Source organism: Lissotriton helveticus, chromosome 9, assembly GCF_964261635.1.
Source record: "Lissotriton helveticus chromosome 9, aLisHel1.1, whole genome shotgun sequence".
NCBI classification, from domain to species: Eukaryota; Metazoa; Chordata; class Amphibia; order Caudata; family Salamandridae; genus Lissotriton; species Lissotriton helveticus.
Genome location: NC_136070.1, coordinates 726,990,943 through 727,018,924, shown reverse-complemented (window position 1 = coordinate 727,018,924; position 27,982 = coordinate 726,990,943). Strand labels below are relative to the sequence as shown.

Here is a 27,982-nt window from a genome sequence, read left to right as displayed (position 1 = left end):
GCAACCCTAAGATTACTTCTGGCTAAAGGGTGAATAGTCATACTTTGACTTTCTCTGGTTGCTCTCAGATGCCAGTCCTCGATTGAGGACTTGCATGAATGGGCGTGGCAAGGGAGTGGTGCCCCGTGAGGTGAGAGTGGATGAACACATAGGGGGCTTTTTGAGGCTAGCGAAGGAGATGGTAGAGAACCAGACTGATCATAATGAATTGATGAATGAACGCTCATTGAACAGTGGGAGATCGGTATGAAAAGATTGAGTCGGTGGAGTCGAGATTGCACGAGTGTGGGATGGAGTTTAGATTGATTACTTGAAATGGAGATGGAAAGATGTGCTGATCAGTGGTTTTTTACCTAGTACTGAAAAAAGTTGTAATGTGGGCCAGATTGATTCAGCGATGTGCGCTGACAGATTTACGGTCAAAGGCCAAGCTGAGTTTCGTGTATGTAATGTAATATGTTGTTAATTGACACAAACGATGAACAAAAGTTAAAAAAAAATGGTACTATCCAAAGCAGAGCTACACCTAGTCCTCAGCGGCTGCTTATTTGCCTGCCAAGCTCATTTAATCCTACTGGTGGTCCTCCACAGTATTGCAGAGGAGAAGCCTGTTTTAAGGATTGCTGTGAATCGTCCATTCTGGGTTCAGAGTATACTACTAACACAGTAAGACCTACTTCCTAGTTTAACACTTTTACAAAGACCCAGATGTTCTTCTAAAAAGTGGCATAACTGTGGCGAAAGTTAGCTTTGATGGAAGTTTAGCTTCAGTTGGGATTTCAAGACACAATAAGAAATGCAAGGTCTCTGACAATTTTGGGTTTGTTGAATCGCAGGTCAGAGAGAAATTGGAATTAGAAAATAAATTGTAAATGAATTCATGATGTCTGTCTGGTCTTTCTCTTCCAATCAGGGCAACTACGTCTTTCTTTAGATCTATAAGGTATTTAAGGGATGCAGAGTAAAACGAAATTTTCTAAAATATATGGATTGTCTTCCTAACTACTAGTTCAGGTTGAATGATTTCCCCTGTTGTTTCAGTTGGGGTAACGCTGAGAAGGGGAACAAGAGCATCAGTTGGGTATTTATATTTAATGGCAAAATACAGCCCTACATTGAAGGTCTTATATTGAAAATTGTTAACAACCCTAGTGTATTAACAGCCTTAGTGTGTTGTTGGTCTTGGAATCTTCCAAGCCTTTTTCTGAGGTTAGAAGTTGGAGCAGTTTCCTATAAACATCAGTACGTTGATGCTCTACTGTTCTTTACTGAAGGCGAATGGCCTATGAAGAAGATTGGACGCTATTGCGTGTTGAAGCAAAGCCCACTTAATATAATGTACAGGCAACAATCCTGATAGGGGCTAATGCCAGTAAAACACGTGCCAATACTTTTTAAGGCTAAAATGCTTTTTCCCTATTTATGTGGTCATCACAGTTGAAATACAATTTAGTACAGCTGGCTAATTATTGTTGAAGCAGCATTGAGGAGTAGACCCACATAAGTTAAGTTGTGTTCTTTATTTGATAATGCCTACATTTTGCCAGACAGCCTCTAGGTAATGACTGTCTATCTTGTATTCGCTATGTGATCAATGAACAGGGGAAGTGGGTGAGTGATTTGATAATAAACTGCCAAAATATTTGCTCATTGTTGTTTTACTCTGAGTTGTGTGAAGTTGCCTTTATTCTTCATTTTTGTTATGTTTCTTGAACTTGACCGAGTCTGCAAGAGTGAACGAAAAGTTGCAGGGGAGAAACATCAGCTTGACATAGGTATGCGAGAGAAAGTTACTTAAAAACTCCTTTTTAAAAGGAAAATCATCTCACAAAAGGCCTTATTTGTGTAAAATCTGTCTAACAAGATATTTTGTGGAAACTCCTCAGACTAAGCAAACTTCACCCAACTTGAGAGAGAGGTTTGAAGCATTTGTTTCAATGTACAGTAACATAACATTAGTTGTGCTATTTCAGTCAATTAATTAATTTATGTTTACATCACACAGGAAAAAGGTAAAATACAAAATACAGTACACATGTATACATAGTGTGCTAGGTGGAAAATTGATATTGAAAAAAATAAATATTTTTCATTTAATCTGGCAGGTTCACGGAAAAAGGTAACCTGGAAGTACTGCTCTTCACCATCCAGAGTAAAATGAGAGCCAATAACCAGAAAGTGTATACCCCGCGTGAGGGCAAACTCATCTTTGACATCAATCGAGTAAGTGAGCTGGGAAGAGAGAGCCCAACAATGTGCGCCTTTGGGAAGCTTGTGATGTCAGAAAGGGACTGTAAATTTGTCTCACCTGTAAATCCCAAATGTCATTTTGTATTTGTTAAAGAAAGGTGCATACCACAGCAGTGTATTTCAGTAATTTAAATAAATAAGCAACGTTATAGTATCTTTCAACTACAAAAGGCGACTTTGTAGAGTAGAGAGATCTTTGTAATTGCTAATGGACTGTTTAGTAGCAAAAATATTTCTGTACACATGCATGTATGTATTCAATCTATTTTTTCATTTAAATGGAAAACTGGTCAAATAAAATGAGGATTTCTTTTTAAAGGGCAGTAGAATTTCAGTTGTACCAGTTGATAGTACCAGTTGATATTTTCTAGTCTCTGCAGACACTTCTTGTGCTTTTTGTTGAGGGAGATACTCTGCACTGGGTTACTTTCAGTGTTTGCTGAATAAAGAGCAAGGCCCCCTCCTCACCTATCAAAGATATTGCAGCTCTTAAGACGGGCATTGTTTTGCCCCCATGGATAATACCTGAAGATTTGTCTAAAGATAGCACCAAGGTCAGTCTTTGTCCTTTCCCATTTGGATATTGATGATTGTAGAAAATGGATTGTCATGACGTAGAGAAGTATGCAATCAGTAAAAAGAGTGTAAGCTCTTGTCATTATCCTTCTTCCAGTGGAGTTTACAGGGCTATAGCTTAGTGTAGGACCTGGGGGATTAAAAGGAAGATCTTGAATAGTTTGAGTCTCAAGGTGTTGAGATGAACAAAATAGGTGAGCACATGCTGCTGTTATGGACACACCTTTCAGGGTTTCTCCGTATTTGTTGTCATGAGTGTCACAAAGAAGCTTGTTCTAAATCCTTCCTTTGTACATCACTGTTCTCTGCAGGCATGGGAGAGACTGGAGAAGGCTGAGCACGAAAGAGAGCTGGCACTGAGAAACGAGCTCATTCGTCAGGAAAAGCTGGAGCAGCTGGCTGCAAGATTCGACCGAAAGGCAGCAATGAGGGAAACCTGGCTAAGTGAGAATCAACGGCTCGTGTCTCAGGTGAGTTAGAACTTTGACCTGTTACTCGGGTTGTACTTTAAGGGGCTATATGTGCCTCTCATAGACAAAAGTAGGTTTCTCAGTGTCCGATTAAGAAGCCGGCAAGGGATGCTGCTGCTCATGTCAGACGTGATTGACATTGTGTGCATGCATCTCACTTGAATTGTATCCTGCTTCACAAGTCTCAGGAGAGTAACATTCTGCTTTAAAAGGCCCTAGTGAGTGACGTAAATGCACAGATGTCTAGTTGAGCTGGTGCATCAGGTATTAAAATCCATGCACCACTGATTCCAGATACTGTTGTTATTTGATGATTGAACTGTTGAGATTCACTTGCTCGGGTTTTACATTCTTCCCTTTAGGACAACTTTGGCCTAGACCTGCCTGCAGTGGAAGCTGCTGTCCGTAAGCATGAGGCCATCGAAACTGACATTATAGCCTACAGTGAGCGAGTGCAGGCAGTGCATGCAGTGGCTGCAGAGCTGGAAGCTGAACGGTACCATGACATCAAGCGTATTTTGGCTAGGAAGAACAATGTCACCCGACTTTGGGACTACCTGCGGGAATTGGTGGCTGCTCGCCGTGAGCGGCTTAACATGAACTTGGACCTTCAAAAGATGTTCCAGGATCTGATGCACCTCATGGACTGGATGGAGGATATGAAGGTGTGCACATTATTGTAACAAATCTCCATCTTGTAGAAGATTTAACGGTTAAAAAAAAGGTGTTTTTTTATAGCAAGTTAATATACAGAAATTAACCTTGATGCCTGGTGTGCTTGACATTGTGTTTACTGCTGATGAGGTAGAGCATCAGTTCATCTGTGGTAGTGTACATGAATGGACGTTGGCTTGGGGTTCTTAAATGACGTAGAACCAAAATACTCTTGTTGCACCTACAGAAGAGCTGGAACATGTGAATTTTACTTGTCACAAGATTGAATGTAGATTTTACGAATTTTACAAGCACTTAGTTAGAATGCAGAAGTGGTTTTCATTAGAAGACCGCTAGAGCATGGACCTGGTGGTCTTCATTAGTGGAGAGAAGAAAAAGGACTTGCTGACCTTTGCGAGTGAGGTCCAGGTCAACTGTATAGGGAGCTCAGTATATGTTTTAGGGTATTCAATTGTGGAATGAAATGCAGTTACATTAAAACGTATAATTTTAGTTGGAGGCTAAGTTCCTTGGGTATCTGCAACGTTTGAGAGAGTTCAGTAATGGAATGCTTCATTGAACATCTATGTCTTCAGTTTGGTCCAGAATGCTGTGATTTCAAGAATGAGATACGGGAGTGAAGGCAGCAGTGGCAGATAACTGAGATTTCTCTTCCTCCCATTGTTGTGAGAGAATAAGCACATCTAAGAGCCCATCGGTGTTGGAAAAGTAAAAGCATCTGTTTGGAAGCTGGCAAATATTATGGTTAAGAGGATCATGCTTTTATTTTGAGAAGAAATGCTTTAAATGGACAGTCAAGCGGTGGAAGCACTTTTGGATGAACCGAGTCCTGTGTTCCCATTTCCTCTTCTTATGCAACCAACTAATGGATGTTGCTTTGTACAGATTAGAGATGGGAATTGGATCTTATGCTGCTCTGTGAGGATGCTGATCAATATGAAGATGTGTGATAGAATTTGATGATTCGGCAAATGTAACCCCAAGGTTTGACCGGTATTATTGCTGTCTGGCTGTGGCAGAAATTTAGATATAAGAGTCAGTTGTGCTATTGGGCTGACCACAAAAATAAAAGTTGATGGGTTAGATAGCATAATTTAGAAAGTCGGTTAAAGGTTCAGTTTAAAAATGGGATGTGGAACAAGGCAGAGGAAGACAAGTACCTCCTCCTCTTCCGCACATATTAAAGGAAAGATGTTGGGAGAACAACAGATTTCTCACCATTCCTGCTACCAAAAAAGGTATTCATAACAAGCAATTTTAAAGCTTTGTCTTCCAAGTCCATATATAGCATATGCAATTAAAGACATGCTGACTGTTCGGTCTAGTTGGTGGACGCTAAACATTTAGATTATCAGTGGTAACTTTCAACGTAGTTTAGTATCATTGGCATACGTGTGGGAAAGGGTGGAGAGGTTGATTTTACCATCAGATGTTCAGGAGGAGGGGACGAAACGAGTCTCCTATGAACTCCAAAGCTTATTTTGAATTCAGACCTTGGCACAAGGGGAGTAGTTGTAAAACCACGGTTAGTATGCCAGGTGATAATGATTGTAGTGTGTCACCCAATAATTAGTGCCACACTGATTGGCTGTTGGTCACGATGGGCCAAGAGGGATTTCTCTGCAGTAGCCTGCTTCATCTGTGGAATGAAATGAGTGAAGGTGTCTTTATACTTCATATTTGTTCTTAGTTTGCTTGGTGGGGTTCTTTAAAAAAAATTAAACTAGGAGTAGCTGCCTGGCTATTTGTGAGATAGTTAGATTTTTTGCGTTGGTGATAACACATATTTTTCTGTCTGACAGGGCTATTCCTGTGTGAAAGCATCCGTTTTTTTCGATATAGGTGACAGGGCTTCGTTTTTTTCTAGGAACTTGGAATGGACGGTGGAGCTGGAAAGAAATATAATTTTCGGAGGGGTGGGTTATAGGTAGGGGCGTGTGAAATTCATGTAATTTGTCTATGCTTAATTACGCAAAATTTACGCAAAGTCCAAATCCAGCACTTAGCGCTGCATTTTAATGTAAAATGTGACCTCACAGCCATTTTGGCCTGATGTATGCATTTGATGCTAAATAATCGAGTATAACACATACATGCTGTGAACAACATCCATTTGCGTACTTGGTTTTCGCATTGTTCCCGTGCTCCCTCCCTATAATCTTGCAACAAAAGTGATGTCATTATGCAACGTGGCGTAATTTGGGGGAATTTTGTGTAATAAGCATAACACGAAATTCCTGAAATCGAGCAAACAACGTCGGTGTAATTAAAATTTCAGGCCTGGTTATAAGTGATGTGTATTAAATTAGGTTAGTTGGAGAATTAATGGAGCTGTAGAGTGATTTTGATGTAGTGTCTTCGTTATACGAAGGGATAAATATCAGCCATGTGAATCATTGATGGTGGCAGTTGATTCCAAGCATTTTTTGAACTTGCTGAGAACTCCGAATTATCTTTTCTGGGGTGGGTGGAAAAAGATGAAAGGGAGGATTACTTTGTGCAACCTGGTGGTTTGTAAATGGTCACAGCCGTAACTGATGCACGCTTGTCCATTTGCAGAGCCGCTTGCAATCACAGGATTTTGGTAAGCACCTACATGGCGTGGAAGACCTGCTGCAAACCCACACACTGGTGGAAGCCGACATCGCAGTGCAGGCAGAGCGAGTCAAAGCTGTCAGCAGCGCCGCTCAGAAATTTGCAGCAGATGGAGAAGGTACTGGGTTCTTTTAAGTTTCGTTTTTCTCCCCTTGTACATAAGCAAATCTCCTCCTCTTTTTTTACTGCAATATGAAGTACAAGCTCCCTTTATACCATAGAAAAAACCTTTACGTAGAGTGAAATTGTGCAATGGCAACCCCATGTTTGTTACTCATAGGTATATTAAGTGATATGTTGCTATATTTGCCAAGCATTGGGGCAATCAAGTGCTGCATTGTAAAACTCTAAATGTATATATGCAAAGCTTGAAGTGCACCCAAAGGCCAGCTTCTGCCCCCTCATTCTCTGGCAGACCCCATGCCAGGTAAACATATTTTATGTACTCAGTTCTTGAGGCTCAGGCCACTAATCAGCAATTTTAATGGCTAATTTCATCCAGCTTTTACTTTAGCTGCGGTACACTTCAATTAGGTAAATGTGTTAGGTAGTTTCTGGTTTGCAGGAGACAGTTGTTTGGGTTGCTGACTGACCATGCCACAGGAGATGTCGGGGCTGACAGACCCCATTGCAGGTTGTCATGTATTTGCCATTCACTGGCATTGACTGGCAAATATCCATGTGAAAGCCTGCTATGTGTGTTTCAGCCACAGGGAAATCAAACAGTTCTCTATCTTGAATTGACACATACATTATTGTCAGCAGTTGCACCCGATAACAAATGGAATTCATTGTCTTTTATCAGGATATAGAACCCATTGTGTGCCTGTTGGCCACAAAGTGTATCTAAGAGGACTATCTTGGATTGTTGAGGTGGAATACACCTGGGAAGTTGTAACTCCAACTGAGCAGTCAGAATATGAATTTGGCGTAGATGTCTGGAGGCTGCAGATGTCCACTTAACCCTTAGAACAAGCTTGTTTCCGTGGTGACAGAAGTCTACAGTAATGCGGCTGTGACATCTAGTGACCTGGCTGGTGATGCTGTCATCCTTTTCCAGAGACATTCAACCTTGAGTATTGTTGCCCTGCTATGGTATGCAAAGCGAATAATTTGAAGGTAGAGATGGTTTACCTAAATTATCTCCACTGAGAGCTCTGTTGTTACCAAATTACAACCTTAGGGTTTATGGTCAGAATAGAAAAGTTAAATCTATCATGGTGGGTACAGTGATTTCATGGTGATTGTTCTTCTTTCCCCTCAGGTTACAAACCATGTGACCCTCAGATTGTGAGTGATCGTATCGCCAAGCTGGACCTCTGTTACCGACAGCTGTGTGAGCTGGCTGCAGCCAGAAAAGAGAAGCTGGAGGAGTCCCGCCGGCTGTGGAAGTTCTTCTGGGATATGGGTGAAGAGGAAGCTTGGATCCGTGAACAGTGCCAGATCCTGTCGTCTGATGATTTTGGCAAAGATCTAACCAGTGTGCTGCGCCTTATTAGTAAACATGATGCTTTTCAGGATGAGATGAGTGGCCGTTATGGGCCTCTGCAGCAGACGATTCGTGAAGGTGAGGGCCTTGTGGCCGAAGGGCACTTTGGTGCCAATGAAATCGGAGATCGAATAAGGGACATTCAGGGTCAATGGGAGGGCCTACGAGCCCTCTCCAGTGAGCGAGAGATACGTTTGAAGGAGGCTGCTAGTTTTTACCAATTCCAGGCTGATGCTAACGACATTGAAACCTGGATCCTGGACACCCTGCGCATTGTCTCCAGCCCTGAAGTGGGCCATGATGAGTACTCCACCCAGTCACTGGCCAAAAAGCACAAGGATGTAGAAGAGGAAATTGTGAATCACCGGCCAACCATCGATGCTCTTCATGAGCAGGCTAGCAGCTTGCCCACCAAGTTCTCCCAGTCACCAGAGGTGGATGGGAGACTCCCAGCAATTGAGCAGCGTTATGAAGAACTGGCGTCACTGGCTGAGCATCGTAAGCAGTCCCTGCAGGATGCCCTGGCTCTCTACAAGATGTTTAGCGAAGCAGATGCCTGCGGGCTGTGGATCGATGAGAAGGAGGTCTGGTTAAACAGTCTGGAAATCCCAGAGAAACTGGAGGATCTAGAGGTGGTGCAGCAGAGGTAGGTCACATGTTTCCTGGGCCTTTGCTCCATAGTTCCAGCAAAAGCAACATTTCTCTGTGCAGAAAATGCAAGAATTGAACAGTCACGACTGCAACTGCAATACAGCTACAATAGCAGTGATTTTTCTCAAATCCACCCTTTCCATTGCCCACAGTTACACATCTTGTTTCAACTCGCATTAACTACTTGCATTCTCTTAGTATTTTATGGGGAATCAAGTCATTTTAAAATAGCATAGAGTGCATATGAGTTTAGGCATTGTTCAGCAACTTTATCTACAGTTTGTATCTGTGGCTTCCATGTTCATTTTGATGGTATCATGATCCTGTGCTGAATAGTTGCTAAAGAGCAGTCTCTGGTCTGAAGAAAGGAGACCCACAGCGTATGTTATGGTGGGCCAGGGTTTTAATCCCACCTCTCTGAATGTATTCTTTGGACTTTCATAAGTTCTTTCTCCGTGTGCCTTACTTAACTGGGTTTGAGTGTGGTATCTATTTTACGTTTTATATTTATTTTATTGAGTTTTCTTACAGAAAGAAACCTTTCCAGTAACAAACATTAGCATATTCCCATTGATGTCAGTGGTGTCTTTTTTTCGAATGAAAAACTGTGATCCCCAAGTTGCTGAAATGTAAACACCTACTCCATTACTCTACAGCATAAATTCCACCACATAGCCACACTTGTATACACGTGGAACAAATCCAGAAATGAACCTCTAATCTTCCGTGCCAAAATTGCACAGTATTGAGAAAAGCTGACTGTGCTCATAACTTGAACTAAGAATTACATCCTCATGACTTTAAAGAGGCATTCCTCAAACACATTAGGTCTGTTACCCGAACGGACAGAAGACTACCATATTTAGAGGTCACCGCTGGCTTTGTGGTGATCTCTGATCCTTCAGAAGAACTGCTGTCAAAGTAATTCCTCTGAAGGTATCAAAATCGTTTTGTTTTTCAGAAACAAACTCCTGAATTGGGACTTTGGTTTTGAAAGACAAGTAGCTGATGACCCCCACACCCAGGGAGTTTTCTTCACTGGGTGCCACAGGCAATTATTTTTATTATTCTGTTCCTCACTGCCAGGTTTTCCATGGTGGTGACGGACTGGAAAATAGGGAGGGTGATCTGATGCCCTTACTTTGACAGTCAGCACCTTGTCATTTCATTGTAGTAAGCTTTCCTTTGATGGAGCCAACTGGGGCACCTCCAACAGAAAGCAGACGGTTGCTATGTAGGCAATGCATGGCAGGTTTGTCGGACAGGGTGTTCAGTTACATGTGATAGAGTACTATGTCCGCCAAATTCTAGATCAGGCCGTAAATAAAATATTTGCGTAATACACACTGCCATCCCCCGCCTTTCTCCTTAACATACACCACCCCAACAGTCCTGAGCAAAGGTTGATGACCTGCCCGATGCTCCAAAAGCTGTATCGACTCAATGCCAACGATGTTACTTCTGACATGTTTTTCCCAGTCCCTCAAATTCAAATTAGGAATACTCAACCAAAAGGATTTCTAAAAACCATTCATAGCTTACTAGTTTAAACTGCTCTTTAACACCACCATGGCATGGACACATTCACTTAACAAAATCCCATTTCTCGATCTATTGACTGCACATGTCCACAAACCTATTCAGACTGCAGTCTACAATGGTAATGTTAGAATTGTTAAGAAAATGAGCCATGTACTTCTGAATACAGTGCGATTCAAATGGACAGTTTATTTTTGTTAAATCTTTTCATTAATTCAACGTTAAAGTCACATACATTATCCAGTTGACATTTCAAGTAATTGTACAATGCTGCTTCGTCGTAGGTGGGGAGAAAATGGTTACAAACATTATATCCCATAATCACATCCTTCCCTTATTTGCATTTCTAGCTCCACTGTTGGGGATACACATAGGTTGTGGACAACATACGTTAGAGAGTGGGTCCTAGGGCATATTTAAAGACCTGCACAACGACACAGCCCCCACAACAAAGCATGAACAAACCAAAGGTGCCTGTGGGTCTCAGAATAGAACTATCTATGGCATGAACTCAACTATGTAAAACTGTGAAGGAGGTAGAGAGAAAAAAGTGTCCTATGTGAATAAGGTACAATAGACTATCTCTAGGGCATGAAAATATACCCATCAGTCATCGTCCGGTACCGCCCTTGTCATCATCTGTGTCTCCTCACACCAAGGAGAGTTCAATTGTAGCCACTAAGAGTGGAAGTGGATACTGACAAAAACAGTGATCTAAGGTGGATAAGGGAGTGTCTGAACAAATATGTTGAGATGACTGATTTGCAGTGCGTGTGAACCAAATAGTCTATTGTACCTTATTCACATAGGACACTTTTTTCTCTCTACCTCCTTCACAGTTTTACATAGTTTGAGTTTCCTTGCCAAAGATAGTTCTATTCTGAGACCCACAGGCACCTTTGGTTTGTTGATACACATAGGTTGCCACAGTAAGTATTCCATTTGCCCCATTTTCTATCCCACTTCTTCGGACACCCCCACGATTTGAATAATTCAGTTTCTGCAATCATGCATTTATCTATTTCACCCACACTCGGGAAGTAAGCGCATTCGCCGCTCCCTATCCCTTCGCAATCTCACGCTTAACAAGGTTGTAGCCCAGTGTAGTTAGTTAGTTAGTTAGTTGTTCCACCTCTGTGTGGTCATTCGGCTCCCATATATTAAGAAGACCTAGGCGCGGTGTGAGGTTGACTTCCTTTTCTAAGGCGTTCTGAATGTGGGCCGTGGCTCCCTCCTATAGTCGCCGTACTACAGGACATTCCCAGATCATGTGATAAAAGGTGGCAGTGTGTTGGCAGCCCCGAAGGCACATCGTATCCAGTCTGGCGCCTATCTGTGCTTGAGTAACCCCGGTTAAGTATGACCTGTGTACGATTTTAAGTTGAATCAATCTGAAACGGAGAGTGATTGCTGCTTCTCTGGGGGACATTAGTGTCATCTGCCAGTCCTCATCACCAATGGGTCCCTAGGTCTCTCTGCCATTGTTCTTGTAATTTGTGGAACGTGTCAGGTAGATTGTTGCACAGCTTTTTAAATGTCAGTGATATAGCTTTTGAGTGTAACGGTCCGTCTAATAATCGGTTTTCCAGCGGTGATGCCTCTGGTATGTCCATGAGATTGGGTAGTGCCATGATGAGGGTGTGTCTAACTTGCAGGTATCTGTCAAGTTCACCCTGGGCCATTCCGTATCTTTCCCTAAGCTCCTCAAACCTGAGAATCAAACCTTTTTTAATAAAATCTCTGATATTGGAGATTCCTATAAGATCCCATTTATCAAAGCCGCGTTGATGACATAAGTGTCCCAGTCTCTGTGTATACCATAGGGAGCGTGGCTTTTGTGAGGACCTTTGACCATCCCAAACGGGAGTTCGCTTGATGCCAGATCGTCACCGTGTGAGATGTGCGCCCAAAGTATCTCTTCTTGTTTACTTTTGAATATAGTGCCCCTAGATACCCTGCTCGTCCCGTTTGGTATCTGTCTAAAAGATAGGCTGGATCTATAGGGGAGTGATAGAGCCAGTGATTCATTACAACTATTTGAGACACCAAGTAATAGAGTCTTAGGTCTGTTACGAGGAGACCCGCCGTCCCATACCAGCGTCCGAAACGCACTCTCTATTTCAGAGAAGTATGTATCCGGGACCCGGCGCGGCAATTCTGGAGGATGTAGAGAAAGCGTGGGAGGGCTAACATTTTAAAAAGATCAGCTCGGCCCACCAGTGAAAAAGGTAGGGATCGCCAGTGCTTCACATCCGCTCCTAGGCTGGAAGATGGGGGTGTCAAATTACTGTCATAGAAAATATTGGGGCTCGGAATTTATGTATATTCCCAGATATTGGAATCCATCAGTGGCCACTTCCATACAGCAACCAGCAGGGAGCCGAGGGACCGTACCCCGGACCACAAACCACACCGATTTGCTCCAGTTTATTTCGTAGCCGGAGTATTTTCCAAAATTTGTGAAGATATTTAAAACCCAGTGAATGGATCTATATGGAGAGACAAGGTAATGCAGAATGTCATCTGCCTTGAGCAGGATATTCGGTCGTCATGACCCTCCTCCCATTTCAGGCCTCTTACCATGACATCTCCACTCACCCAGGACGCCAGGGGTTCCAGCTTGAAAGAAAAAATCAGGGGGGACAGGGGGCATCCTTGTCGGGTGCCCCTTTATAGTGTGAATGTGCGAGGTGTGTAGTTGTTCACTCGCACTTGGCCCTTTATACCCGTGTAGAGCAATTTAACCCAGCCCAGGAACTTCAGACCAAAGCCCATTCTCTTCAGGACTTCAAATAGGTATGGCCACTCGATAGAATCAAATGCCACAGAGGCATCTAGGGACAACACCACTGCATCCTCTTCCATGTATTCCCGACGTGCGAGTACATTATGGAGGCACTGGATATGAAGTGCTGTATTCCTCCCTGGCATAAAGCCAGATTGGTCCGGGTGGACCAGGGAGGAAATGACCGTGACCAATCGCAAGGCAAGTACTTTCGCCAGGACTTTAGCCTCTACATTAATTAGCGAAATCGGTCTGTAGGTCCCGCATTTGTCAACAGGCTTCCCTGGCTTGCGAATCACTACTATGGAGGCTAAACGTTGATCCTCCGGGAGTATTCCCTTTTCGTAGCTTTCGTTATACATGGCCCTTAGGTGAGTGGCTGTCTGAGAAGCGACCAATTAAAAAAATTCGATGGGGGTCCCGTTTCGCCCCATCGCCTTCCCTGACTGGATTTGGCTTATGGCCTTTTGGATTTCCTCATCTGTCAGGTCTTCGTCTAGGGTATCTCTGTCGGTATCAGAAAGCGTCTGTATGTCACTGTCAGAAACGAGCTGACGGGAGTCATCCGCCGTGTAAGTAGTGGATGGGGAATAGATATGCTCCAAGCGTCCTGCAAAAGCGTCAGCAATGTCCCTTGGATGTGTGACTTGCGTTCCGTTGGCTAGAGTCAGCTGGGGAACCCATCTCTCGACTTGATCCCGCGTCTCTAGCCAGGCCAGGGTTTTACCAGCCCTGACTCCTAGTTCGTATATTCTATGTTGAGTGCGGAGTAGTTTGGCCATCATTTGTTCCCTAGTTTTATATTCCTCTTGTTTAACTGTGAGACGGTGAAGAGTGTCTTCTGAAGGTGTCCTAGCGTTGTCAGCTGCCAATTGCTGGAGCTCACTTTCTAATTGTACCATCTGCTGGCGTTTCTTATTGATGTATCCCATTTTGAGTGACAGTGCTTGCCCTTTCAGTACCACTTTGAAGACCTCCCAGATAGTGAGCGCCGAGTCAACTGAACCTACATTTTCGTTAAAGTAGTTAGTTGTCTGTGTATGTAGTTCCTTTTTAATATCCGGGATTTTCAAGAGCCAGGGATTTAGGGTGATTGTGACCCGCGGCTGATGATTCCCATGTGTGAACTCAACCCTTACCGGGGAGTGATCCGAGATACCCCTCGGCAGGGCCTGGGGAGTCCGGAAGTGGCCAATTGAAGCTGTGTAGGTAAAAAAATAGTCAATACGGGATAAGCTTTTGTGTGCATTAGAAAAATAAGTGTATTGGGCTCCATCCGGCTGCAACGTCCGCCACACATCAGACAGTTCTATAGCTGTGGTGAATTCTTTCATCAACACATTCGGCCTCGCCCCCAGTCTTTGTGGGCATCTATCTTGTCAGTCGTCCATTGTCATATTAAAATCTCCCCCCAGGAGTAGGATACCCACCGGGAGGTCTGTTAATATCTTACCCAGGTCTGTCAGTGTCTCCTTACTCCGTGCTGGCGGCAAGTATAGTGAAACAATGTTGAGTGCCCTCCCCTCCCATTGTGCCTCGAGGACAGCAAATCTGCCCCCGCATTCGCCCACGTACGTTTCACTATTAGTGTCAGGTTCTTTTTAACTAGGATGCCCGTCCCTCTAGAACCTGAGGTATACCCTCCATGTACTAGGAGTTTTTATCCCCATCTGGTGAGGGTCTTACTCTTATTACCAACCATGTGCGTTTCTTGTTGCAACACCACATTCGATGCCTGCCTTTTCAGACATTGTTGGACTATTCCCCGCGTAATCTTGTCCCCCATGCCATTTACATTCCAGGTAAGCATACAGTGACATTTCCATTCTACCCCTCATCATCAGCAATAAGAACAATTAAATCAGGACATTTTGAACTTTCTCCGGGCCCAGTATTTCTGATCTGTGCAGCTAATGTGTAACGGTCTCTGGGTGTGATGCCGGAGCGATCACCTATGGCAGTCCGGTGACGGATTATCGCCCCTTTATAATCATTGTCTGCATTGGAGCACGTATGTGACAGCATGTAACTAGTGACTTTCGAGCTTTCGAGGGGACTGTCTTTTAGAAACTCACCGTGAGGAGCTCTTGGCTGGAGGAGGACTTGCCCTCTTTAGTACCGGACCCTTTGGACCTCGCCGCACCCGCTTCGCGGGTGCCGCATCGCCAGCAGTGTGAGGAGCTGCACTAGAGACTGAGAGGGAGCTGCTCTTGTATTGGGCTGTGGAAGGCAGCTGGGCTGCGAGCGTTGCGGGGACTCCATATCCCAGGAGTCCCAGCGTGACCGTGTGACACCTTCCGGTCCGCTCTCCCTGCTGCCCCGCCCCCCGCCCACTGAAGGCTTTTAATCCCTCATCGCCCTGCCTCTTGTGGGACTGTCTTTTAGAAACTCACCGTGAGGAGCTCTTGGCTGGAGGAGGACTTGCCCTCTTTAGTACCGGACCCTTTGGACCTCGCCGCACCCGCTTCGCGGGTGCCGCATCGCCAGCAGTGTGAGGAGCTGCACTAGAGACTGAGAGGGAGCTGCTCTTGTATTGGGCTGTGGAAGGCAGCTGGGCTGCGAGCGTTGCGGGGACTCCATATCCCAGGAGTCCCAGCGTGACCGTGTGACACCTTCCGGTCCGCTCTCCCTGCTGCCCCACCCCCCGCCCCACTACGTTCCATACTTCTACGGTCCTCTCTCCCGCAGCGCGGGACGCAGCCCGGGGCGAAGACCGGGCAAAGAGCGGGCCGTTTGAGGCCGTTCGAGGACTGAGAGGAGTGGACTGGGCCACCCCCCTTGCCTAAATTGCTATCGCATGTACAGGTTTTAATTGTATCCTATTCCTATATTTATCATGTGCTCACGGGGGACTCGTAGCAAAACCGCTAAGGGAGGGCTAAAACCTAATGGGACACTCGATGATTTCATTGTCCAGACTAATTTGGCCATTGATAATGAAATCTCTAAAATGCAACATAGAGTATCATTGGAGTTAGAGGCAGCGCGAAGACTATCTCAGGATTTAGTATTTTCTAAAAAATCATTCTTGGGCAACATTGCCTCGGCTAAAACTCCTGAACGCCTGTCAGGCCCCCGGCCCTTGATAGTAAAGGCGGATATCCATCACCCCTCACCAACTCCTCCACCGGAGTTACAATCTATTCCTTTGTCGATATCTCCTAAGCCCACCCAGATTTTGTTGTCAAAAACCCAAGGCTCTAACTTAGGTATCCCCAAACAATTTGACATGCTAAAGCAGCCAGCTAGTGTTAATAAAAGGGATGCTGCGCATATAAGAAAACGCCTTGCCAGATCAGCTTATGCGCGGAAAAAGGCTAAAATTGCGAGGGCACATTTCTTTAATAACCGTCGTCTCCTGGCTTCAAATAGAGCTGGTGCTAGTGTTTCGCTGGCCAATATTTGCCCCACTGGTGTGGACACTGGTACCAGCATAGATAGTACAGATTTAGATACAAACACGGGGGAATCACTCCCAAATCTTGTTGAGGGAGTCCCATAGGCACTGCAAGGTGAGTCTGGTAAGTTACAGGGGGGTGATGAAGATTTTCTCAAAACTGTATGGGACACATTGAAGAGGCTTCTATCCCCCCTGGAACTTCGACTCTCACGCATTGAAAATAATCTATTAGAAATGGATAAGACAATTGTTACTCTAGCTAGTCTTAGCCTAAAGCAGATGGAGGCAAATACCCTACAGGGTGTTGAGAGCATCCCACAGGCTCCAGCTGCACTCATATCGGCCCAGCCCCCGCCTAATCCTAAACCTATACCCAAACCTCGCACTAAGGATTGTAACCCTGTAGTCATTAACCCCCAACCTATTGTCCCAATCCCTTGCCCTCCACAAGATAAAGCACCTATAAAAAGGGGTTCTCAGGTTAGTGTCCAACAACCTAATAAGAGTGTGAACCCATGTACTTACTCCCAGGGACCAAGAAATGGAAACAGTCATAACTTTCGTGGGGGCTATATTGACTTACCACCAGATGCCAGGTGTTACGTTGTAGTGTTGGCAGGTGTGCCTGTTTTGGAGCCATGGTCTCAAGAGGATCATTGGTCACTAAAGAACAAGGTTATTTATTGGCTTAATGCAAATAGACAATTACCGAACCACCTTAGAAGTAACATCTTAATGGTTCGCAGGGTACCTTGGGTAGGCCCTTCATCCAAGACTATCTCGGGTGATTGTATTGTTATTTCCTTTGCAGATCCAAGGACAGCTCACCATCTATGTTCATGAGATGTACGTGGCGATAACTCTGGTATTATTGTCAAGCCACTTACCTTTTTTTACCCCCCACGACCACACACAAACTTAGGAGGGAACTGGTTTACAGTCCATAATACTACGCGGGGCGGACGAAGGGAATGTTGGCAGGGTCAAAATGGTTGGTGGGAAGGGGTTCCCACTTCGAACAGGTTTGGTTGTCTGGACGAGGTCGACTGACTTTGGAGGGCTAATGTTCTAGCTCATAATCCTGAATCCATCCCTATCCCTGTGTTTTCTGTCTCTACCCCTCTAGAAGTTTGTGCAGAAAATGTTGCTCCCATTGAAGGAGCACGTCCTGTTCCAAGTCCTGTAAATAGGCTCACCGTCTCTAATCCACTTGAAACACATGTTGTTAGTGATACACCCTTGGAAGGCCCACAATTTGTCTCAAAACCTGTAATTGGCTTTTTTGAGACCAGGGTTGAAGATGCAGGCTTATCAGAGGTAACACCTTTCAGAGTTTTAGTGAGTTCGCCCAAGATGGTTTCCTGTAACACAGCTGGGCTAAGGGGATGTACATCACTGTCCCCTGCTGTGCCAGTACTAACGATCCTCCCAGCAGTTCCCTCATTGGAAACATTTAACATATTGTCCTGGAATGTTGCAGGGGTCAGGGGAAGCCTGAATTCAGAAGATTGGTTGGAGTTTGTGGACAGATTTGATATCATCCTGCTACAGGAAACTTGGGCACCTGACCCAGTTCATAGAGTAGGTTTTGTAAATTTTTTCAAACCAGCTATAAGGGGTGGTAAGGGGCGTGCCTCAGGGGGTCTGCTGATTTGGGTGAAGCAGTCATCTGGATACCACCCATCTGAGATACTCGTAGACAACCTGGACCTCCTGGTAATTAAACTGAGCAAAGATGGCCATCGGGACCTGATTATTATTAATGTATATGCCCGAGGGCTCCCAGGAGGTCGCTGCCCTGCTGTGTTGGATGCATTGGACCACCTTCTCGTAGGACAGGCCAGAGAAGACTTTATCCTCCTGGCAGGTGATTTAAACTGTACCTTTGAGCCGTTATATGTAGCCGGAGACAGCTGGGGTCCTGCAGAAGATGCAGTCTGGAATATCCCAGACTTGCTGCTAAATAAAACTGTCAAAGCTACTGAGGCCGTGTTGAACTGGACGGCCCTGTGTCTTACCCGGGGGCTAAGGGCAATAAATGGTCGGTCAAGATCGGATTTTTGGTGCAAATTACACCTTTGATAACGGATTAAGGAAAAGCCGGATTGATTACTTCTTGTTAAAAATGGAATACTGGCCATTGCTGGTAGATATGGAAGTGGTACCTCGCCCAGAAAGCGACCATAACCCCCTCGCACTTAAATTAAGGTTGCCAGGTATGAAGAGACTAAAAGAACCTGACACCCCCCGGACAGGGGATGTTCTCCTGACCAATGATCGTAGGAGGTTAAAATGGTCCAGGCTAGCGGGGGATGAGACCTTTCAGGAGAGCGTTGAGATAGTGGTCTCTAACACGTCTAATGAAATCATGCGCGAGGAACTGCAGGGGGATGGCTCTGTAAACATTGTTATTGACCTTCATGAGCACTGTTTTAATGAGCTCAAACTCCTTCTTTCTCTACCAGGTCAGAAGGGTACTGTTAAACATAATGCAACCCGTCAGAAATGGTATAACAAAAAGTGCAGGGAGGCCCACAGACATCTTGTTAAAATGGTTAAGTCCCGGAACATGTGTGCGGTTAAGGCAGCTAGGGTACAATATAAGAAAGCTCAGTGGGAAGCCAAACGGGAGTGGAAGGATATGTATTGGTCCGATCTTCTGGACGCCTCCACCTCAAATAACCAGCTTAAGTTCTGGAATTTAGTGAAATGGGGCAAGGACCCTGACTCACGCACCCCTACAAACCATGTATCCCCTGAACTTTGGGTGACCCATTATTCGGCTCAATTTTGTGCTGAAACATCTGAACCCCCCTTTAAATTAGATGAGGTGCCCCTGCCATCCATTTGAGGGGAAAAACCTATCTTCTCGGAAACTGAGGTAGAGTTAGCACTTGGCCTGACCCAGAGGGGGAAAGCACCAGGGATGGATTTAATCCCTGTTGACCTGTTTAAAGCCAACCCCGCTCTTTGGGTGCCCTACATAACAAAGATCGCTAATGCAATAGCTAAAGGGGCAAGAATTCCTAGGTAGTGGAAGGGTGCGGAGATACTCCCTATCCACAAAAAAGGCGACAGGTCTAATCCGGGCAACTATCGCCCGATTAGCCTTATCGACTCCCTCCAAAAAATTATTGCACGCATGGTTTTGAGTAGAGTTCAAGGTTGGATTGAACTAGAGGATATTTTATCTCCCATGCAAGCAGGCTTCAGATCTGGAACGAGCACCATCGATCAGGTGTTCAGATTCTGTCTGATCTACTGGAAGGTGGTTCTGCTCGGCGGTGGTACCATCTTTGCCGCGTTTATTGATCTGAAGTCTGCTTTCAATCTTGTGCCGAGGGATAAACTGTGGTGCGTCCTGAGGGACTTGGGTCTTCCTAGGGAACTACTTGATCTGATAGTTAAAATGCACGAGGACAATTACGCTAGGGTGAGGTGGGGAAGCCAGGGACAAGTGTCAAAATCTTTCCCCGTGACTCGTGGTGTTCGTCAGGGTTGTGTCCTGGCCCCAACACTCTTCCTGCTATTCATTGATCAAGTGGTCAAATTCTTTGCAGACACCCCCACTGACGCCCCTTTGTTGGCAGGGTCAAGGTTTCCAATGCTTATCTTTGCCGACGACACCCTACTCCTCTCAAAAACACGCAGTGGTCTGCAGCGGGCGCTGGACCGCTTTGAGGAGTTCTGTGCCATCAACGACCTTAAGGTAAACGTTGGTAAAACCAACTTTATGGTTCTTAATAGGAGGCACCTTGTCCGGAGCTCCGCAAGTTTGAGTGGAGTCAACTTGGAACAAGTTGAAACCATGACGTACTTGGGGGTCACCCTGGACCGTCGTTTGGGATGGAAAGATCAGATTGGTGCCCAACAGCTTAAACTTGCCCGACTCACTGGTTGCCTTCTGAGTGAGCAAAGGAGATCAATCACTAAACGGGTTACCCCAGCGTTAAAAATCTATGACACCAAGATCAACACCGCAATCTTATATGGCGCTGATCTCTGAGGATACACTGACCTCTCCAGCCTATTCAGAACCCAGTGTAAGTTCCTAAGGAGTCTGATTGGGTTACCCCAATCATCACCTTCTATACCCCTATGTTTGGACATGGGATGTAACCCAATCAATGAGATGGGAAGATTTAGACTGGTGGCCTTCTGGAGGCGTGTATGGACATCCCCTGACCTTACCCTTTTTGCTAAGGAATTGGCTGAAGTTAGGTCAATTGGGGGATCTGGGAGAATCCCTTGGTTAAAAAGTGTAAAAACCATTCTGATTGAAATGGGACTAGAACATCTGTGGACATCTCCAAGCACCAACGCTTTTCCATCCAAACAGGAATTCAAGGCATTGTACTGGGCCTCGGTCCGTTTATTGTTAATAACGGCCTCCAGCTCTGTTGGTCTTACGGGAAGGTTTCTGACCATTAAGTTGGATCCCTCCCGTGAGACCTACTGGGATATCATCACCAAACCGCTTGACAAGAAACTTTACCATCAGTTTCGGGTAGGATCACTGCCATTGAATTCCTTTACAAATAAATGGGTTAACGGAGCAACTGAATTTTGTAGTTGGTGCACAAGTCATAAAGAAACTGAGGGTCATTTCCTGTTCGCCTGCCTGATCTACTCTGTGCCTCGAACAAAATGGCTAAAACCCTTGTTTCAGCACCTCCCTTTTAGAAGGTCCTCGGAGGCTATTCAGGTTTTAAAAACCAATACCTCAGAGACGATTGTGGTGAGTATAGCCAAATTCCTAGGGTGGGCCTGGGCCATCAGGGCAAGAAGCAGACAAAACCCTTATCAGGGCCGTTTAATTCCTTCATAAAGGCTTACCCATACCTCTTCTAACTAAATTTAGAAAAACTGTACATAGTATGAGGTATGTTTCCTGTATCTTTGTTTGTCTTACAATTTTTAATATGCTATGTTCAGGTTCGTCTTTGTATTTCTGTATGTTTAATAACTTTTTATGATAATGGTGTTGCTATTTTTTAAAGGAAAAATGTTATTATAATGAATGTGTTTTAAATATTGTCTTTTATGATTTTGATATCGAAATAAAGACTCTAAAACCTGAAACCTGAAACCTGACTTTCGAGCTCAACCAACCTTGAACCAAATTAAAACTCCAAACTGTAAAAGCACTCCCAAATCCCCCCTCCTTCCCCAACACCCCCCCCCACCCTGCCTCCATGCACGACGGGTTTACAACCTCCCGTCTCCCCCAACTTGCAGAGCCCCTGTCACCCACCCGTAACAGTTTGAGGAATGTGAAACAACCCCACTCCCTTAGGCAACCGTGAGTAACTGTTACCATCTCCCCGGCCAACCATCAACACAATTAGTAGTGTACAGCCACAATATGCAGGATATAACTAGAAGAAGACATTGATCCCCCAAGGCTAGGCAATTAATAATAAAAGATCAGAGTATGTGCAACCTATACTATAGCAAATCACTGAAGAGGACATTGTATAGAGGGGCCAACAGTGTCACAGAGGGAGACCTTCAAGGGGGTTCTCTGCTACCCTTGTAGGGCGTTGATACTTGCAGTTTCATACGGCTCATCCTTCTGGACTCAGAGTAGTCGGGTTGTCCCTGTGAGGTGAATCACGCCGAGATCCACACCCATCAGGTACCCCAGAGCCGCTCGCAGGCCTGTGGGTGCGCTTGCCAACCGTTCTCCAACCTTCAAGCCAGTCCCAGGCGTTTTCCGGCCTGGTGAAGAACCATAGTTTACCCTCCGACTCAATCCGTAACTTGGTCGGGAACATCATGGCATATTTGATGTCTTGGTCCCTCAAAGCGCGCCTCACTTCCAGGAAGCTGCGGCGTTGCTTCTGAACACGCAGAGTGATATCAGGAAAGAAGATGACCCTGCTATTGTCATTGACTATCGGGGGGGGGCTGCTCTCGCCGTTTGTAAAAGGGCATCCCTGTCGCGAAAGTTGAACACTCTTGCAAGTAGAGGCCTGGGAGTCGCCCCGGGTCCAGGTCTACCACCAGGGATGGGATGTGCTCGCTCACTGGATAAGCACTTAGAGAGACCACGTGGCGGAAGCTGTTTAAGAACCAATTCCTCCACGAATAGGTCAGCCGCCTGCCCCTCTGCCCGCTCCGGAACTCCTAGGATACAAACGTTATTCCTTCGCATGCGGCCTTCATAGTCATCGAGTTGCAGGGTTAGGGCTTCCTGTGCGTTTTGGAGTTCCGATACTTGGCGTTTGAGAAGGTCCAACTCAGATTTCAGCTCCTTGGCTGTTTCTTCAACCTCGCTAATTCGTCCGACATTATCCTCATGTCCGCTCTGATAAGGGCCACCTCCGTGGCCAACGTGGTGATGCTGGATTCAAGGGCGGTACAAAACCCCCGCTATGGCGGACAGGATGTCTTGCAACATCGGCTCCGTCTGCTCTCCTTGGGGCTTTGGGTTGGCTTGGTCTCCCTCCTGGCTCTTCTGCCAGGCAAATTTGTCGATTTTGGCCTGGACGGAGCAGCCACCCTGCGACCTGATGCCATTGTAGTGGGTGAGGGCCCAAGTCCGCAAGCCGGCAAAAAAAAGAGAAGGGCCACGAGAACTGTCCAAACCGGCTACTTGCCGCCGCCTGCCGTGGGTGTCAGCCCACACCGGCCTGTGGGATTTCGCCAGCTAGGTCCTCTCCCCCAACTGGAGAAAGTCAGGAAGCAGGCCCCTCCAGTGCCGCTCTCCGCACCGGGCACTAAGTCGGGGGGGGGGGGGGGTGAAGACTACCCACCACATGTGGTAACAATCAGGCTATGTGCTTGAGGAGCACTCAGTGTGCCCCCCCCAACGACCCCCCAGATCCCAAGCAAACACAGACCTGAACCTCTGGGGTTGACAGCACGATGCCTCTTCCAGTTTCAACTCACTGCCTGCTCTGCGGTGCCTTCATGTCCGAGAAAACACTGTGATATGGGGTCAGGCCTCAACTCTTCACCAGTCACACAGTCCAAGGAAGCAGCAGTTTATGGCCCAATCCTGAGCTCTTTGGCAGCCACGGGGGCATGGTGCGTGATCCGCTGGTGATCGGGGCTCCAATGGCGGCCCCGCCATGCAGCAGAATGAGGCCCTACAATCAGGCCAAGGTTTGGGGCCTTCACACCACACCGCGACCCCGGCGTCGAGTAGTGCGCGCGCCCAAGATGGTGAAGGGCGCGCGCCGTGCATCAAGATTTTACGGGGTGGCGCAGCGGAGCTCAACTACCGTGCAGCCATCTCCCTTGGCAGTTTGCCGCCCTCCCCCCAATGGACAGTTTTGTGCTATGAAAGTGCTCAATAACAGCCACAACCACAATCCTCTTTCTCATCTTTGACCATGACCACAGACAATATACTTCTACCCTAACCCTTACAGAATCCCTCCCTAATCACCTGCACACCTTTTTCCCTCCCATTTTACCATGTACAGCATGGTTACACTGCTGGATTAGTCTATACTGTCAAATAAAACCAAATAAAGTACACTTCTGCACAGCCCCATCCCCTCATGCTATGGAAGTAGTGTTGTTTGGAAATACAGGCACTAGTTACTGATGGGGCCTTTAAACATGTATTGGCTTTAGTCCCCTGTCTCCTTTCTCACAAGTCCAATCTCGTTTAGAACTGCACCTATCTCTCTTTCTACAGATTTGAAACTTTGGAGCCTGAGATGAACAACCTAGCATCACGTATTGCAGCAGTCAACGAGATTGCTCAGTTGTTACTAGATGGTGACCACCGGAACAAGGATAGCATTGCGGCCATGCAGGACCAGCTCAATGGCAGGTATGTGCGTCCTCTGCAGCAACCCCTGGGCAATATTATTGCAAATTTAAGCTATTCTGTCTGTGCTGTATTTTGGCTGTGTTGTTTCTTTTTGCTTTTCCAATCGTACAACTCTCTACATTCTGCGGCTGTGATTTCTTATATTACTAAAATGCTACAACTCTTGAGCTTGCCCTTTCTGCCTCCTCGTTTCAGTACTGTGCCAGTCTTTTACCCTCTTGCTTTGATTTCCTCATCTAAAAAACCACTTTGCTTTAAATTGATTTTCTTGAGTGTTGTCTATTTTTCTGGGGCCTCATCGCCAAATCCCCCAATAATTAACCAATTGACTGGTGCAGTTGCCTCTTAAGTTGACCATGGAAGCCTGTCCTTTCAATGTTGTGTACAAGGTCCCTCTTGTTTTCAAGTACCGAGTACCCTGCCACCTAGTGGGAGACTAGAAAATGCTCTTTAATGCTGTTGTTGGCTGGATTACAAACATCCATCCACATTGTGCGATCCTTTAGTGGCCACAGTCGCTTCAAGTTCTAACACAAGTGGAGTCACGCAGCCAGTTTGCAAAATCTAACCTTGACAAATATTTTTTCTCATGTCAGTAATCATCCAGTCCACACCTATGTTTTGGAGGCAACCATCCAGATAAGATGTTAAAAGAATTGTTTGTCACTCATGCACTGCAGAGGAGACCTAATGACCAATCCTGTTCTTGGTTTTATTTACCTGAACAAAGCAGGTAAGTAGGACTTGATGGCCATTAGCAAAGTCCTCAGCAGTCGGTGAGGTTCTGAGGCTCTCCATATCTAGGGCCATTCCTCTCCTGCTTAAGGTACCCACTCCACTCTGAGCCCCTCCATTCTGAGCCGAGCCACGAGCCGCTCCAATCCGAGCCACACCATTCCACACCACCATGCTCTACGCCACTCCACACCAGTTTACTCCACACTATACCACTCTTTTCTACAGCACTCAACTCTCTTCTACGACACTCTACACTACGCCACACCACTAACGTTTAGCCATGCTATACAACATGTACAGCTATAAAGGAGTCTGGAACCCTTGGCCGTTACCTACCCAGCCGGACATCAGAAATTGTTTTTCATGGTTCTTCTTGGTTTATCTGTCTTTCACACTAACTGCTTGGTTACCCCAATGGACTTTCTCCCTCGTACCTGCCTCGACTCTATCAGCATTCCCCTCCCCTGTTTTCCTTTCCCTTTCTCTGTTCCGCCACGCACTAGTAATGCCTACTAATTTCTAATTTCTAATTTAAAATACTTGTAGAGCGCAGCGTACACCTTGCGGTTTCTTGGCGCTGGGGGGATCGGCAACTGAGATGAAGAGGGACCAGGGAGAGATGAAAAAAAAAAAAAAAAAAAATATATATATTGAGGGAGTTTTTAAGTGGGGAAAGCCTGACTAAAAAGAAACGTTTTTAGTTCTCTGCGAAAAGGGAGATACTGAGTAGCAGAGCGGAGGTGGTCAGGAAGTGAGTTCCAGAAGGTTGGGGCTAGGGTGGAGAAATTAGCCCCGCCCCACTTTTTGCGAGTGAAGCGAGGGATCTGGAGGAGGGACCTGGAGGAAGACCGAAGTTCTCTTGCAGGTACATAGGACTTGATTAGTGAGGAGATGAAGGCAGGGGCAGAGCCCTGACGGGCCTGGAAAACCATGCACCCGATCTTGAATAGAGCCCGTTCCTTTATGGGGAGCCAGTGGAGCTCCCTGAGAAGGGGGGTGGAATGGTGATATCGAGGGAGGCCGTACACAAGCCGGGCCGCTTGATTCTGAACGGTCTGGAGTCTACGCAAACTATAAGCAGGGATGCCGTGGTAAAGAGCGTTTGCGTAGTCCAATTTGGATATTACAAGTGCGGCCATGATGATCCTGAGTGCCTGGGGGGAAAAGAAGCGGGAAACAGTGCGGATAGTGCGGAGAGAAAGGAAACAAGAGGACACCACAGAGCTAATTTGTGAATGAAGAGTGAGTTGGCTGTTAATTTTGACCCCAAGTGTTTTGACCGTGGTGGAGGGGGTCGGTGCAGAGCCAAGAGAAGGGGGCCAGAAGAGAGAGTTCCAGGGACTGGATGAACCACCGGTGAGGACCAGCTCGGTTTTATCCGGGTTCAATTTAAGGTGGTTGTGGTTCATCCAGTCCCTGATGAATGTCATAGTTGACTGGAAATTGGAGACCGAAAGAGGAGAGGGGGACAGATCAAAGATGAGCTGGAGGTCATCCGCGTAGTTATAGACAGTGACCTCCAGCCGCTGTAGTGCAAAGATGAGAGGAAAGATATAAAGGTTGAAAAGTAAAGGGGAAAGCGAGGAACCCTGGGGAACACCGCAAGTGACAGGGAGGGGAGTAGCCGTGAAGTTGCCTAGTCGGACCGCCTGAGTGCGTTCCCTCAGAAAGGAGGAGAGCCAGATCAGAGCTGATCCCCCGATGCCAGCCGCCTTGACACGGGTGAGTAGGATGGTGTGGTCCACCGTGTCAAAGGCGGCGGAAAGATCAAGGAGGACCAGTGCCTGGTGTTTATTTTCGTCCATACCTTTTCTGAGTTTGTCCAAGACTGAGACCACGACTGACTCGGTCGAGTGCCTGGGACGAAACCCAGCTTGGCGGGAGGCCAAACTCCCATTTGCCTCAACATGGGCGCTGAGCACCGCGGTGACATGGCGTTCCATCACCTTGCCCAGGAAGGGTAGCAAGGAGATAGGGCGATAGTTGGCCGAGATAGAGGAGTCAGCGCCAGATTTCTTCAGGATGGGCACTATGGTAGCTGCCTTAAGTGGATAGGGTACTACGCCTTGTGCCAGGGAGCTGTTGAGGAAGGCAATGGGGGGGTCGGGGCAGCTGGAGTAGATTTGCTGCAGGACTCGTGCTGGGCAGACGTCCGCGGGAGATCCCGACTTCACTTTAGGGAGTATCTCCAGGAAGGAATCCTGCGTGAGGGGAGGAATAGAAGTAAGCAGGTAAGGGAGGGGAGGGGGGGCGGGGTCGACGAAGGCAGAGGAGGGTGGAGGGATATTGACCTTAATGGTTGCTATTTTGTCCAAAAAATAGGTATTGAGCTGGTCGCAGAGAAGTTGGGAGGGAAGGATATTGGGCGAGGTACGGTCTGAGAATGCCAGGTCATTCACTGTTCTAAAAATTTCCCTGGGTTTGTTTTCGGCGGAGGTAATTTTAAATGAAAAGTAGGCGGACTTAGCAGCCAAGATCGCTGTTTTATATTTGTCCAGAGCTGATAAGTAGTGGGTTTTTAATAGGGGATCGTAGTTTTTCCTCCATTGCCTTTCAGCTTGTCGGGCGCTCAATTTAAGGTCTTTTAGATGGTCATTGAACCATCTATTACAGTCCTTAGGTCGGCGGATGGAGATGCGGCGTAAGGGCGCCACAGAGTCGCAGCCATCCGCCAGCCAGATGTTAATGGCTTCGGCTTGAGAGGTAGATGTTAAGCCAGTAAGGATAGGAGTAGAGTCGTGTAGCATGGAGGTCAAGGAGGGGTAATCTAATCTATTCCAGTTCCGTGCCCAGGTGTTTTTGGCACGCGGAGTTTTAGACATCGCGTTACGGGGAATAGAGAAGGAGATGAGGGCATGGTCGGACCAAGGGCAAGGCGAGACAGTGACCGAGGCCACAGGGAGATTGAGGGACCAGACCTGGTCCAATGTGTGCCCATGGCAGTGAGTGGGGACGGCTATGTGCGACACAAAATTGAGGGTTGAGAGGCAGTCTGTGAACTCTTTAGAGGCTGAGCACTCGTGCA

General features: G+C 46.3%; 1 protein-coding gene across 2 annotated transcripts in view; it reads left to right on the top strand.

Annotated features, from left to right (window-relative positions):
- SPTBN2 (spectrin beta, non-erythrocytic 2) overlaps positions 1-27,982 on the top strand; it is a 680,775-nt gene that overhangs the window by 359,678 nt on the left and 293,115 nt on the right. For both annotated transcript variants that reach the window (XM_078660840.1, XM_078660841.1), the window contains 6 exons: positions 2,106-2,223; positions 3,138-3,296; positions 3,659-3,961; positions 6,531-6,684; positions 7,831-8,701; positions 24,082-24,219. In XM_078660840.1, the coding sequence (XP_078516966.1) occupies positions 2,106-2,223; positions 3,138-3,296; positions 3,659-3,961; positions 6,531-6,684; positions 7,831-8,701; positions 24,082-24,219 (1,743 nt within the window). The remainder of the gene's footprint in view (positions 1-2,105; positions 2,224-3,137; positions 3,297-3,658; positions 3,962-6,530; positions 6,685-7,830; positions 8,702-24,081; positions 24,220-27,982) is intronic.